Source organism: Pinus tabuliformis, chromosome 4_2 (assembly GCF_031772625.1).
Source record: "Pinus tabuliformis cultivar Carrire ecotype Pingquan chromosome 4_2, CPIR1, whole genome shotgun sequence".
Lineage (NCBI taxonomy): Eukaryota > Viridiplantae > Streptophyta > Pinopsida > Pinales > Pinaceae > Pinus > Pinus tabuliformis.
The window spans coordinates 848,315,898-848,330,202 of record NC_142304.1 but is presented as its reverse complement, the minus strand read 5'-3'; the positions used below and the strand labels follow the sequence as shown (position 1 = coordinate 848,330,202).

At 37.0% G+C, this 14,305-nt stretch overlaps 1 protein-coding gene and 1 pseudogene across 5 annotated transcripts in view; one reads left to right on the top strand and one right to left on the bottom strand.

The window, feature by feature from the left end:
• Nucleotides 1-13,183, top strand: part of LOC149172331 (uncharacterized) — a 99,191-nt gene extending 86,008 nt beyond the window's left edge. For 4 of the 5 annotated variants that reach the window (XM_089427692.1, XM_089427691.1, XM_089427690.1 and 1 more), the window contains one exon: nucleotides 12,786-13,183. In XM_089427692.1, the coding sequence (XP_089283818.1) occupies nucleotides 12,786-12,971 (186 nt within the window). In that variant the 3' untranslated portion in view covers nucleotides 12,972-13,183. The remainder of the gene's footprint in view (nucleotides 1-12,785) is intronic. The other variant, XR_016259630.1, reaches the window with a different exon arrangement.
• LOC149172332 (annexin Gh1-like) lies at nucleotides 7,503-12,672 on the bottom strand (annotated as a pseudogene).
• Nucleotides 13,184-14,305: the final 1,122 nt, after the last annotated feature.

The following is a 14,305-nucleotide window of genomic DNA, read 5'->3' as shown; positions in this document are numbered from 1 at the left end:
TTTGTGGAAATTTAAAGAATTTAGTGGGCACAAATTTCCAGAAAAGAACATTTAATGCTACAGCAGAAAAGGGAGATAAGTATTGTGTTTGTTTTATGTACGTATTCTAAATTTCTCAAGCAATAAAATCCTCCTTTGAAGACCAGTTTCCCCCAAGGGGCTATGGGGTTTTTCCGGGGTTAGATTGACCAAAAATTAGTGTTTCAAAAGTGTTGAATGCTTCCATAATTTTTGCATTAATTATCATTTGATAGGAAAATGAAAAATTAATAGAAGCACTCTTTAATGTTTGCAATAAATGCTTACTGAAATTTATATCAACGTGTCAAAACATGCGGGTTGGGCCTAAACAAACACATGCAAACTTGTAAATTGGGTTAAGGGTGCAAATCATTTTATTTTCTACAATCCATGCATCTGAGACAAAACAACCAAGACATACCCTCAAGATCAAGTGAGATCGACATCATTAGTTAAACAACCCATAAACATAGCATAGTGGACTATATTGATGCAAGGGGCACCAAAATACTTCACATAAGATTTTCCTTCAAATGTATTTATAGATGATGATTTGTAAACAAGTTACCACACTTATATTTGGGATGGGAGTCCAATTAGCCAAATCAGGTGCTTTCATACCCAAAGGGAAGGATGTTGCTTAGGAAGGCACATCAATCCATAGGTGCATGTGATAAAGATAGGCATGGAATGTGCAAGACTCCATGGAAAATGCCATAGTCATGGCACTGGTTGAATGAGGTCAAAAATCTTGAGTGTAATTATGTGAAGAGGGAGCAATCATAGGGTTAGTAAAATGACACGGGGCAAACAAGTCATCCATGATGACTTGCTTAAAGGGAAAAGGAGGGACCAAATGGATGTTAGAGAGAGACCCTTGCTCAAGAAAAGCAAGAGATCCCCAAGAAGCGAGCTCCTAGCATAAATTCTTGTAAGAAATGAATGAAGTGGAGTCGCCACTTGAACATGAATCTAGCTTTAAGATGCAAAAGGAAAAACCGAAAGTTTAGTCAAGGAGAAACAGATGGATATCAGGGAGAGCTTCTTGCATGAGAAATAATGGATGAATAAGTGGAGTCGCCACCCAAACAAGAAATCAACCAAAATGTCCAGGTGCTAAACGTGTAGATGAAAGGATTAATGAGATGATGAGAGATAAGGTGATGAAAAGATGAAGAAATATAATGGCGCTAGAAAATGTGGCGTTGATGGGATAAGAAATGATAAAAGACTGAAAATATGAAGATGTATGTCGTAAAGCTAAGGTCCAATAAATTGGTCCCCGGCAACGACGCCAAAAAATGTTGTTGCACAAAATGTTTAGGCATTGCGACAATGGCTTAGATCGAGGGCTGTCACCCTGATCCCCAGTCTCTCCGTTTAAGTTGTCCCCCTACAACAGGCCAAGGGGGGTAGAACCTATGGAAATGGAATGAAGGAGAACTAGTTGAGAACCAACCAGTTCGGGAGATACTGTGAAGCGACCAAGAACTTGATTAAGATTTAGCAAGACTTACGAGATTTTATTAGATTCAAACGATTGATATCAGTGCCTTATGGAGTCAACAATCTTGCTAGGAAATTTAGGACCAAGTAATTGATTTGCAACTGCTGCTTGGATGAGTGACTATTTTATATGAAATGCAGATCCTAAAACTAATGTGAGATGCAAGAATCTTGGTTAATTTTAGTTAAATGTCTATCTAAGTTTAAACCCTTCAATCCTTTCTATATTGAGCTCGATTTTGTAGTAATTGGTAGAGAGAAGATAAGGTGAAGCACACTAAGGTGTGATTAGCAATACCTCTCCTGAAAATCTAACATACTCCGTGCCTCCCACGCTGCAGAGAGCCATGGCTTTGACGACTGCAAGGTCACTATTTTAAGTACTATTAAAAGCGGACTTCTCAAACAAAGATGGATGGATACCTCTCTCTCGATCGACCAAGCTTATGCTTGAAAGTAAATTTTAATTATGCAGAACTAACTTAATATGCAAATGCACGAGATGATTAGGAGAAGATATGAAGTTAGATTTGAGGATTAGCAGTGCTTATGTCGCGATCTATCAAAGCTCTTAATCACCAAAATGAAATATTCACTTCGCTAGACAAAGATTGGAAGATAAACTTCTTAAAATATCATAATTAAACCACAAGCTTACTTCAAATCTTTCTAATACAATTAATAGCTCAAAGAGAACAAAAATCAGATGCTCAAAAAATACTCAGCTTATGAAACAAAAGATATGCAATTTATCACAATTCCATGACAGAGTACTTAATAATTACTTGAAAAAATCACCAAGAATTTTGCAATAAATATCCAATAGTTCAAGTAATTAAGCCACACTTAGAATTAATTCAACGACGAACAATCTCGATAGATGTCAAGCATAAGAAAATGCTCAAAACCTTAGCATGCAAAATACTCTAGCAATTAAATTTCGAAAATTTAAATACCATGAAGAACCATGAAATTCAAATACTATGTAGTTCAAATAATTCTAGAATAAAAATGGTTTTTCTTATGTGATCCAAATTTAGAAAAATTTATTGCTTTCCTATAGTTGATCTTTAGAAACAATTTAAAAATTATTTAAACGTGTTTGACTATAGGGAAATTTAAAATTTTTAATACCACAAAATTTTCCCCTTTAAATTTTAAAAATCCCAAAACCCCTAACACAAAAAGAAACCCAAGAAGGAACTTTAGATTAAAAATTTAATTATTCCTTGGGCAAATTTTAATGTGCTAAGTTTTTTGAAACGAATTTAATGTGGCAAATGATTAAATAATGTGACAAATAAAATCAAAAGGTTTAATGAATTAAATTTTGATGCGCCAAAGACCACATAAAAAGTTAAAATTTTAATGTGAGAGCACAAAACTCTCTTTTGATTTAATTTTCTGGAAATATCATAGTCACATTAATGAAAAAGGAAAAAAATTAAATTTTTGTTTTTCTTATCTCAATCAAAAATCCAAATGTCATAAAAAAAATGAAAAGTAAAAAAAAAATTAAAATGAAAAGCTAACTAAACCCTAACCAAAGTTTAAAACATAAAAAATATAAAGAAAAGTAAAGAAGGAAATCTTTTTTCTTTGTTTTGCAGGGTTGACTGCAGCAATGAGGGAGAGAAGCTTTGCAGCCGGTAGGGAGATAGCATGCAGAGGAGAGGGGAATGACGGCGAAAGAGAAAGGATGCTACGATTGTAGGCAACAAGGATAGGATCGAGCTAGGGCTGCGCGCTTTGATGGAGACGGGGATTGCAGGTCAATGAGGGAGCAGCGATGGCGAGTAGCCGCGAGGAGGGATGCGCTTGCATGAAGGGATTCAACGGTGAGGGGAAGAGAGAGGAGCAGTTCACGCTTGGAGAAGGAGAACTTGGGCAACCGACGAAGAAATGAGACAAGGAGCAACAGGGGAATGGAAAGCCATGAGAGAGAAAGGGAGATGGCAGCAAGCAACAAAGAAATATGGATGAGCTCGGACATGGAAGAAGAGAGCCAACAGGTGAGGGAGTGTAAGGATCTCGATTGTAGGTTTACAAAATGAGGACGTGGAGGAAGAGAATGCAGGTTTGAAGAGCATAGAGGAAAGAAGGAAAAAACACAGAAAAAATAGGAGAAGTAAAATTTAGAGGGAGAAAAAAAACTGCAGCAAATGATGGAGGCCTCAAAAGGGGTTAGTCCTTTAGATTTAAAAAAAATTGAATAAGAAATCTTTAGCCAAGAAAATATTGATTTAATAGAAATTTTGTATGAAAAACCCAGATATAATTTTTAAAACCCTTGGATTGTAAAAACCTTCGAATAATGTCCTTGCCAAATGGTATTAAGGCTAGATCTTGCCATCCAGGGTCTAGATTTGGCTTCAAATTGAAATTTTCCTTCAGATCCGCACCTGCAAAAATGAAAACAAAAACACCTAGAACCTAGATATACGAAAATAAATAAGCCCCAGAAACCCAAGTTAGAAAAAATTTCCAGATCTATATAAAAAATTTACAAATCTATTCACAAAGATTATAGATCTATGAGATATAAGGAGTATGAGTCCAACTCCGCTCCTAGATTTGATAATCTAAGGCTCTCAATAACCAGATCTATCAATTTTTTCACCAATATTAAAAAAAAAAAATTTTGAAATTTTTGGAGAGGTACTAGCGCAAAAACACCCTGTAGAAAAAGATTTTATCGTTAGATAAATCCTGGAGCTTATATGAGGTAGGCTCTTCAGAAAATATACCCTGAGAATTGGTTGGTCCAACCGAGGACTATCTCCAAATGCTCAACAAAAAACCTGAGAGATCTCCTGCAAACACTAGATCAACCATCAAACCAAGTAGAGAAATACAACAACAATGAATTTCTGAAGAAATAGAGATATTTGCTACTTCGATCAAAATTAAAAATGCTATCCTAGATCCAACAAACTGAATAAGATACTTGTATTCAGATTATTATAAGAGAGCTATTGATTGATAGTTTTCACATAACATTAAGCAAGAATTAAAACAATGTTACCATAAATTCATGAAGAGGAACACCACCGCATGTTGAAACCCCAAAGATTTTTGCGTTAAGTAAAAAAAAAAGGTATACAAGAGAGCTTGAGAACTTAGTACACGATTCAAAGATCGGATGAAAAGATAGACTGACACTGACCTTTAATTTATAGGTAAAATTTCCAACGACTAGTTGGCTTGATCCCTGTCAAATTAATCTCAACCGTTCATAAAGATTTAATTAATCTTTAATCACTTCTGTCGAAATTATTTAATTTTTGAGGAAAAATCGAATTTATCATTTAATTGATTTTTAATTAACTCAAAATTAATTATTTTGAGTTAATTTCTTCAAAAATTTGACTTTGACTTAACCACCAAGGCCTAAGGGTCCAAAATTTCTTTGATTTCTTCAATATTCTCCGCGGGGACCTCCAAAAATTAACTTCTTTAAAACCCACAAATTTCATCATTGGAGAATTTAATTTTACCTAGGACACAAAATTAATTAAATTTCTGGCTTAGGATTTAATTTAATTTTGCCAGAAAATTTAATTAATTGACTGATGAGGGGATTAATAATTTTTCCAACCCTCTAATATTTAGCCATGGTGTCTAATTATGAGGGACCATGCACTAAATATTTTTTACATGAAGATTTTACAATTCAATACATGAAGGGGGAACACCTGTTCGTTATAGACCCTCAACATTTACCCATTTATGCGATACAAAATATGATCTAGTAGACCAAATATTTTGTAATAAAATAATCTAGCCAATTAGCTAGAATTATTCCCAAATTACTTTTACAAAGACTCGATGAAAAACACTAGGTCTTACTTAATATCTTGATGACAAAATCCACCCTAGCTTTGGGGTGAGGTTGGAGGTAAAACTCTATTGATCATTTGTCATCAAAATACTATGCTTACCTTGGTTGTTACATACATAATGGTCTTACTAAGATCATTTACATTATAACCATGCAGAATGGGTTTACATCTTTAACAAAACTATCGACTGATGATGAAATCTGAAAGGCGTGAACACTCGAACATGATAGATCCCTTTTGCGAAAAAATGGGTGTACTGCTATGGGGTCGTTGACACAGAGTGGTCAACAAACCCAATTCGAGCATGCAAGTAGCCTAGCTCAATTTAGAAGCTCAAGTTCTGATTGCGAGTTAATTGAGAGTTCAACTGATTCTCTCTCCTATTAACGTTTGGAGTCTTAATTCATTCCCCCTTCAATCAAGATTGAAGACCAGCTCGTTCTAATTGAATTTGTAACTGTCACTTCGTTCTGTAGTCAAACTAAAGAAGATTCCACATAACTGAAGCTTCAACACTATGCATGAAACTGAAGTCTAACTCATTAATTCACACCATGCTAGAGAAAAGACAAACTTGCATTCTTCACTGTCTAAGGCATAAGCTAGAAGACCTTCACTCACTACATTTTCAATTCTGATTGGGCTGGGAGTGCAGTGGATAGAAAGAGCACCTCGAGTTGCTGCTTCAAATTGGGATGAACTATGATATCCTAGATTAGCAGGAAGCATATTTTTGTCACACTCAATACAAGAGAAGAAACATATACCGTAGCCAATGTCGCAACTCAAGAAGTAGTGTAGCTTTGGAAGCTTCTTGTAGGACTATTTGATTAGGTGCTAGAGACAACCTTGATATATTTTGATAATCAAAGTCGTGACAAGCTTTTAGAGAATCTAATATTTCATGGCAGGTTGAAAGACATTGAGATCAAATATCACTTCATCTGAGACATGGTGCAAAAGGAAACATTGAAGCTCCAGTACATATCCATGGAAGAGCAGATTGTAGACATTCTCACCAAGCCTTTGTGTAAGGGGAAGTTGAAGTTTGTATACTTTAGAGACAAGCTTGGTGTTGTATAGAATGTCTCCTTTGTTGAGAGGGAGTGTTGATGCTTCCACAGTTCGCAGAAATAGCCACATTCTCCCACAGGGTCATGCTAATTTGACTAGGGGGGGGACGATACATTCACCCATGGGGCCATGCTGATTTGGCTAGGGGTGAATGGCCTGGAGCAGTCTTTCTTCCATGAGCCTTGGTGTCTGGCTTAGGGAGATTGGCCCACGGTATTCACATTGCTTGCTCTAGGATATAGTGATGTATTTTTTATAAAACGGGTTTGATTTGTTTATTTAGATAGGGTTTTCACCCTTAGTGTAATAAAAAATTCTAGTCTAATGTTGAGTTGTAATATAGGCTCAATAAGAAAAGGGGTTCCTTGTGATGAGGGGCTTCTTATTGGGTCTCCCGTCAACATTAGAGCTCTATATAAATAGACATGCATGTGAGGAGACATTCTGTTGGACACCTAATCCTCTATGGGTTTGTGTGGAATGTGAACAGCCACCGGAGTCCAAGAGACGTCAGAAGATGGAATCCAACGGTCACTCTAATGTATTATAAATGTACATCTAAGTTAATAAGAAATGTAATTCATTGTTCTATCATTTATGACTGTTCACATCCCATGTGGGTTTAACATGGTATTAGAGCAGGGGATATCCTGCCCTGCTCATATTTGAGACACTTGTTTTGTGGCCTCTCTGTGCATGTCAGTTCTGCATTTCATGAATGTTTTGTTAGTTAAATTCTAGCTATGATCTCTGCCCTGTAACTGTCATTTTCTCCGCTCCTTCAAACCAATGGAAGTTATTTGGAAGAGTGTTTCTAAGCGAGTAGGCATAGTCTCGAACTGCGTTTTGTGATTACTGGTTATGGATTTCTCTAGATGCGTTGAGCATGTTTGTCTCTATTGGCATTCTCGATGTGCAGCGGAATTGGTAATACCAGTGCTCCCATACCACTGTTGGCTTCGGTCCATTACCTCCTTGAAGAGATGCTCCTGGTGTTTGAAGTCCTGAGAAATGCGTTGCAACATGCAACAGAGTCCGGACTGATAGAGATAACAGAGCTCAGGATTGCTGTTTGCCTATCAAAGTAAGCAAAATTTCTTCGTAGTCTCCAGAGGTATCTGCAACTATTACATGCTCTAATGTTTTGCTAGTTCTTTTGTGGTATTCTTCTTTGATATTACTCAGGTCAGTCTCAACACGAGTCACCACCACTCGCATAAGGGCTTCTTCGTCCTTCCCAAGTATTGCCAACCTCAAAATCTTTGCAAAGTATCTTTCAGTAAAGCAAATGCATTTGATAACAATTCGTAGTGACTCTAGGAAGTCTTCTGGCTTCCCATTCTTCAAGTTATTGTTGATATGATGACCATAGTCATCTTTTTAATAATTGAAAGTGGCATTCAACTGTGCCTTACTCCTTGTAGTTATTATGTGAATGAATTCCTCGTTACTGAAAGCCTTGTCCTTTATAGCTTCATGTAATCGCTTAGCTTCAGATTTTTTCCAAGCGCGTATCAACTTCTTGACTTTCATATCGGTAAGAACTTACAAGTTGAACTAGCAACTTTTGGAAGTCTCCATGAGTATGAGAAGCAATGTCTTCCAGAGATTTCTTGTAATGTATATGATATGCTTGTCTGACCGACCATGACTCAGTTGAAGATCGAGCACAAGATATTTCCAGAAGTAACCTGTTCTTTGGGCTCCACTTCTTTATCGATTCATGGGCTAAAAGCGCATCTTGTTTTGGGGGATCTAGTGACCAAAGGAGTAGTGTTCTCTCAAAATCTTGTGTGAATTCTGATTGCAATGGCTTTAGGAAATATTCATCATACAACTGAGTGTACGTTTGCCTGATTGATCTGCGCTGTGCTGCTGTTCTGTGTCCCAAAATTTCTATAATCAACTTCTCATTGTGCCCCTATAGTTGAATGCAAATTGTTGGTTCTATGGTGTGAAATTGCTGCAGTGTTGAACGTTGGTCCTGAACTATGGTTCGTCGCTGACTTGTAAAGCCGACTTGGGAACACAATTGAAGCAGTCTTGGCATTGTATGGTAACACAGTTTTGAAGACTGTATAAGGTGATTTGTTGGCTCTTTAACATTGGTGGTGTCGTTGGTTCATCACTGTGCGTTGGCAGGAAGGTATCCCATTTTCTGTGGTCGCATAAAACTCCAATAGCCACACTCTAGGCCTGCGGAGTAGCCACACTGCCTTTGTTGTTGTCATTACTTGTGGTGTGCGTTAACACTCCTGGTTTATAAGTGTGTTGAAATTTTCTATGCATTGAATGGTGCAATCAAAACTGGTATATATGTGTTGAAGCTCCGTGAGAAGAGGGCACAAGTTCGATTAACAGTGATGAGATTCATGATCATGAGGCATTGCAGTTATCGCTGGAGTTTGGCTCTAGTAAATTGAAGGCAAAAGATTTGCATTCCTAAAAAAAAATAAAATTGCAATCACAAGATTGGAAGCAACAGTCACCAAGTAGAACTGCCTTGCATGTAAATCGTAGTTTTTGGATACAACATTTGATCAAATCTCTATAGAACTATACGAACTCGATTCACCACTTCTCTATGAGCACATATGTTACAATTGGTGGTTGTTCTTTGAACTATGTATAAACAAATGAATCTTTGTCTTTGCGCCCATGTCTTTGCGTCATTTCCACAAGTGATGGTAAAGCTTGCTCACGAGTCACAACATATTGTTTTGAGAATGCTTGAATTTGTTTTTGTTCATATGTAGCATTGGACGTGGTCAAGAGTCCAACAGAAGCTTGCTATTCATCCTATAGTTACATCTATTTAGCAGTGGGAACTATTTTTATGTGTGCAAGCCAACACCATTTTTCTGCTTCAATTATTGTGAGATGGATCGACTTGATGATGCATTGGAGTTGTTAAAAACCTTATATCATTCCACTATTGATGGGATGGTAAACATTAACAGGGACACTCTTGCTGACATTAGAACCTGTCTACAATATGCACAAGGAAACATTGAATTTTTGCAGCTTGAATCACACTTACATCAAGATGACTACAACGGCATAATCGTCATTCTAAACTTGTTTCTGTTCAGAACAATTCTCTTTTTGAGTCGGAAATTGACTCCCATCAAGATGCAAAAACTAATCAAGACAGTAAAGTTGAGGCTGATTCAAGAGCAGATGTGCATGCAGATTTAGAAGTCCAACCTGCACTTCCCAAGCCAATCATCAGACCTTGGGAAGAGCTTGTCCATAACAAGCACAAAATCGGACTTGGATATGATAAGGAGGTTTCCTTTCACATTCCAGATTACTGAAAGCCCATCCAGTTTGAGAGTGTTGGATTTCTGCATGGCAATTCACCTTCAGCTGTTCCAGATTATGCTCCTCCACATTCACAGCCAAAAGTTGTTAAATGCCAACATTGTGACCGAGTTGGCCATATGAAAGATCACTGTTTTTGATTTTCATCCATGTGAGCACTGTCATAAAACCACTCATTCTTCTAACAGATGCTTAAAAAACAAGCCTCCTGCAAGAACAAAGATTTATCTTGGATGGATCACTTCTTGGCAATGGGCTTCAACAACCAAGAAGATATTTCAGTGATATGTCAGAGCTTGTTCTAGACTATTGAACAATCTTGCAGTTGAGTTTTCTCCATCATCTCACCTTATATCTGACAAGGGGCGTGATGGCCATCTACAAGTTTCAAAGCCACATCAAGCGAGCCTAAGCCACAACCTGCCATAATAGATTCAGAGTTGTAGCTAGAGACAAAGATGCCCCTGAGTATGCCTTCGGTTGGTGGTCATCCTTAAACCATCATAGGTTGAGACCTCCCTTTTCAGGTTGAGGTTCTCCCTTTTTATGCGGGGTGAGACCTCCCTTTCAAAGTTGAAGGTTTCCCTCTTCAAAACATGAGGAGCACTTCCTCTAGCAGAAGACCTCAGCGTCGTGCCAGATTCGGAAGAGTTCCAAGAACTGCACTAAGCGTTCTAGTGTTGGTGGTCATCCTTAAACCACCCCCCTTGTACCAACATTTCAGAGAGCACATTCATCCTAGTGCTGCCATGCATTTTTGCACATTTTGTATTACAACTCTCTTCTTGGACTCATACATACCCGTTCGGATTAAGGTGGGGAATGTTGAACACCTAGTCCTCTATGGGTTGGTGTGGAATGTGAACAACCACCGGAGTCCAAGAGAAGTTGGAAAATGGAATCTAATGGTGACTCTAATGTATTATAAATGTACATCTAAGTTAATAAGAAATGTAATTCACTGTTCTATCATTTATGACTGTTCACATCCGATGTGGGTTTAACACATTCATCAACATAGCAAGCTCATACAATTTTTTCTAGTGGATGAGAAATTTGGCTAAGGAGAAATCTGTTTTATCATTTTCATCTCAACTCTTGGAGGCTAAGTTGACCTAGTTTGACCAGTCTGTACATGCACATGTGAGGGTTTTGACCAGAGTTGATTGCAAACTTTGACTACAGTTGACCATAGACTTTGATTGTAGTTGGCCGAGTTTGATCACTAGAAGTTGGACCTAGTTTGACTGCAGGCAGTTGATCGAGTTTGACTGCAGTTGACTGAGCTTGACTGTGGGCAGTTGACTAAGTTGATCACATATTTCTGAGTTGACTTTTGACTGGTTTGACCAGCAGCAGTTTGACCAGGTTTGACTTGAAAGTTGTCTTGTAATAGTGGCACATATTTGTAGACATTCTGATTTTATAAACCTTACTGAAAAGACAATTTCTCCTCAAGAAAAGTTTGCTTGGTTTTCCCTTGAATTAGGTTTCTCAGGTGAAAATAGTGTCTACTGTGCACGGTTGTATTTCTATGATTTTTATTGTTTCCACTGCATTTACAGTTGAGATTTTCTGCATGTAATTATTCAATGATGTCAGTGGCATGATATAAACTGTTTGAAAATATTATTAGGGAGTAATTATCAGATCAGAAAATTGGATTCTGCTGCACAGTCTATAGAATTTCAACAGTTACTGTTCTGGATAGTCTGACAGATCTTACAGTGCCTCATGGATTCTCCCTTCCTAACACCAATGAATGTCGGCAACTGTCATCTCTTAACAATGGGTGCCATGATCCTTGCTCTTTGAGAGTGTCTCTGGGCATCCACTCCTTTGACTCGGATGTTCTCCATGGTCCCTGGCCTCCTCACCACTTCCATGATATGGACATCTAAACTTGGTTTCCTCCTGCTATAAACTATACCAGATCTAGTTTCCTCTCTGTCGGCCTCATCTTTGCCTTTGCAAGTCTCTTGAGTGGGAGAGGAAATCCTCTCCTTGCATTTCTCCTCAGCGTGTGGGTTAAGGTGTGATTTGGAGAACAAGTTTGTCATCAAGGTTGCTAGTTCATGATTTAGAATTTTAGATTTGCAAAGAGAGTATCTTTCACAGCTTCCTCCTTAGCGGTAAGGGATTATATTTGTATTTGATTTGCTGCAATTTTGTGGAAAACATCATAACTCCTGAATTCTCGACCTTTGGAGAACAAGTTTGTCATCAAGGTTGCTAGTTATGATTTAGAAATCTAGATTTGCAAAGAGAGTATCTACCACAGCTTCCTCCTCAGCAGTAAGGGATTGCATTTGTATTTGATTTGCTACAATTTTGTGGAAAACATCATAACCCTTTCTCGACCTCACGTCTTGCTACTTTCCCAAAGTTAGGTCTATTAAATAGTGTTTTCCAAATTGTTTGCATTTTTGCAAGTCGCATGATATTAGCCATGCATTAGCATGAAATTCCTTTAGAAGTCTCACTTGTAGATTCAGTTGGATGATGCATTAGCCAAACATGCATATCTTGGATGTTTAAATTTTAGAATGGCTTCACAGCCGTCAAAACATCTACCAATGGCAGGAAAAATAGGTTAAGATGATTAATCACTTTATAATATGCAGTATAAATTCCAATATTGGCCATATTACTGCCCAAGATATACCTGGATTGGATTTTACCAGGCCCATAATGTTCACAATAATCTTACCAGCTATGTCACGTTATTTTTGACTGAAGCAATTTAGCTTCAGTCACATTCCTGCCATTTTTAGCTCAAAGTTAATAGGGAGTTGTTAATCCATTTTTATGAAACAACGTAATATTATCGTATATATTCGATAGTAAATACATTTGCTGGCAATACTGTTCGGAGAAACGTTATTATGCCATTTTCACTGACCATGAATGTTTTGATATTAATTTGAAGTTTAGAGAAGGCATCAAGTTTCTTGTGTTTTATCTTATGGTCGTTACTCTATTGTGAACACGTTTTCTTAAAGTTCTGTCTGTTGACAGGTTCCTTTCTCAGACAGGAATTGTTTCAGTAGAACAACAGATGAAAGACATGGATCTACAAACCAGGCAAGAAACACCAAAGAAAGATACGTGAGGTGGCTTTATTCAATGTTTATTTTGATGTTTTTGAACGCTTCGTTAAGCACCATATGTTTCTTGCTTGATGACGTTATGATGGTCATTTAAGTTTCAAAATGTAATCATTAAGACCTTTCCAGAAGGTGTGAGATGAGTCATTCTTTTTCAATCAATGCAGTGCAGTAGCAATTGATCGGTTCACTCTAAAATGCTTCTATTCATTTTTTTGAAATATGTATGATTTGGCTACTGATTATTGTAAGCAGATCATAACACAGTCTAAAAGCAATTCAAGGTCATAAGCTGATTGGATATGCTAATATCTGTTGGCAATATCTGTTAAAGTGTTTATCAAATTCTAATTGAAGCCTTTATCTCAAGTTGTGTATTACTGAATGTTGTTTATTTTCTGCACTATGGGTTGTATCTCAGGCATTGAAATTGGATAACAAAATTCGAATGACTTAAAAGTTAAAACATTGGAATATGTTGAATGAAACTAAAATTCACAGATGAGTACTCTTAGAATTCTGGCCAAAAAAGTGTAATCGGTTCACCGAAGAGTTAACATTGCCCATGTTCTCATCCTGTTGAAACTCATGCCAAGCGAGAAATACAGACCATGATAATAGCTTCCAAAAACAAATGAAAAAAGACGAGCCAAAATGTATGGCCTTCACGGAGAAAGCGTATTCGAGCATCACGTTTGAAAAATTGCTTCATATTTTTTTCCCTAATTTAGGAATCATGAGCCTTTGCCTAACTTGTAAAATTTATTACGCGTTAAGAAGTGACTCGTTTTTCATTAACTTTTGGGACAATTTTATTAACATTTTCTTCCTCATATTGTAATGATTTAAACCATTTTTTTTTAGATTTTGAAGATGCAAATGTTAAGAAGCTAAATATATTGTTTGAAAAAATAAAAATAATATATATATATATATTGACAACTGGGTTGGTCTCGTACACGTGACACATGGTCGATTCTGATTGCCACTACTATACCTCTGGAGCCTACGATTTGTCTTTGTAGATTAGGTTACTTCGGGGGATTTGAACCTTAGATCTCTTAGTTTACACAATACTTCATATCCTCACGTCCGCCAATTAAGCTGCACCTTGGGGACAAATTAAACATAATATTTTATATAGAAAGTTATTTTTTCATAAATTTCAATATAAAATAAGACAAATATTGTTTTTGATATAAAAACACATGAAAACAAAATGATGCAAAAGCAAATGAACACTAAAATATACATTATGCATTTTTGTAATTATGTACATGTGCGTAATCTTCTATCCCCATTGAGGTTAATAAATTATATTTGAGTAGCCCCCAGGGGTGCGGCTCGTTGGCTAGAGAACATACTGCTAAGGAGTTCATGCTTCTGTGCAAGTCACAGGTTCAAACCTCGTTTGACTCGTGTGCTATGCTT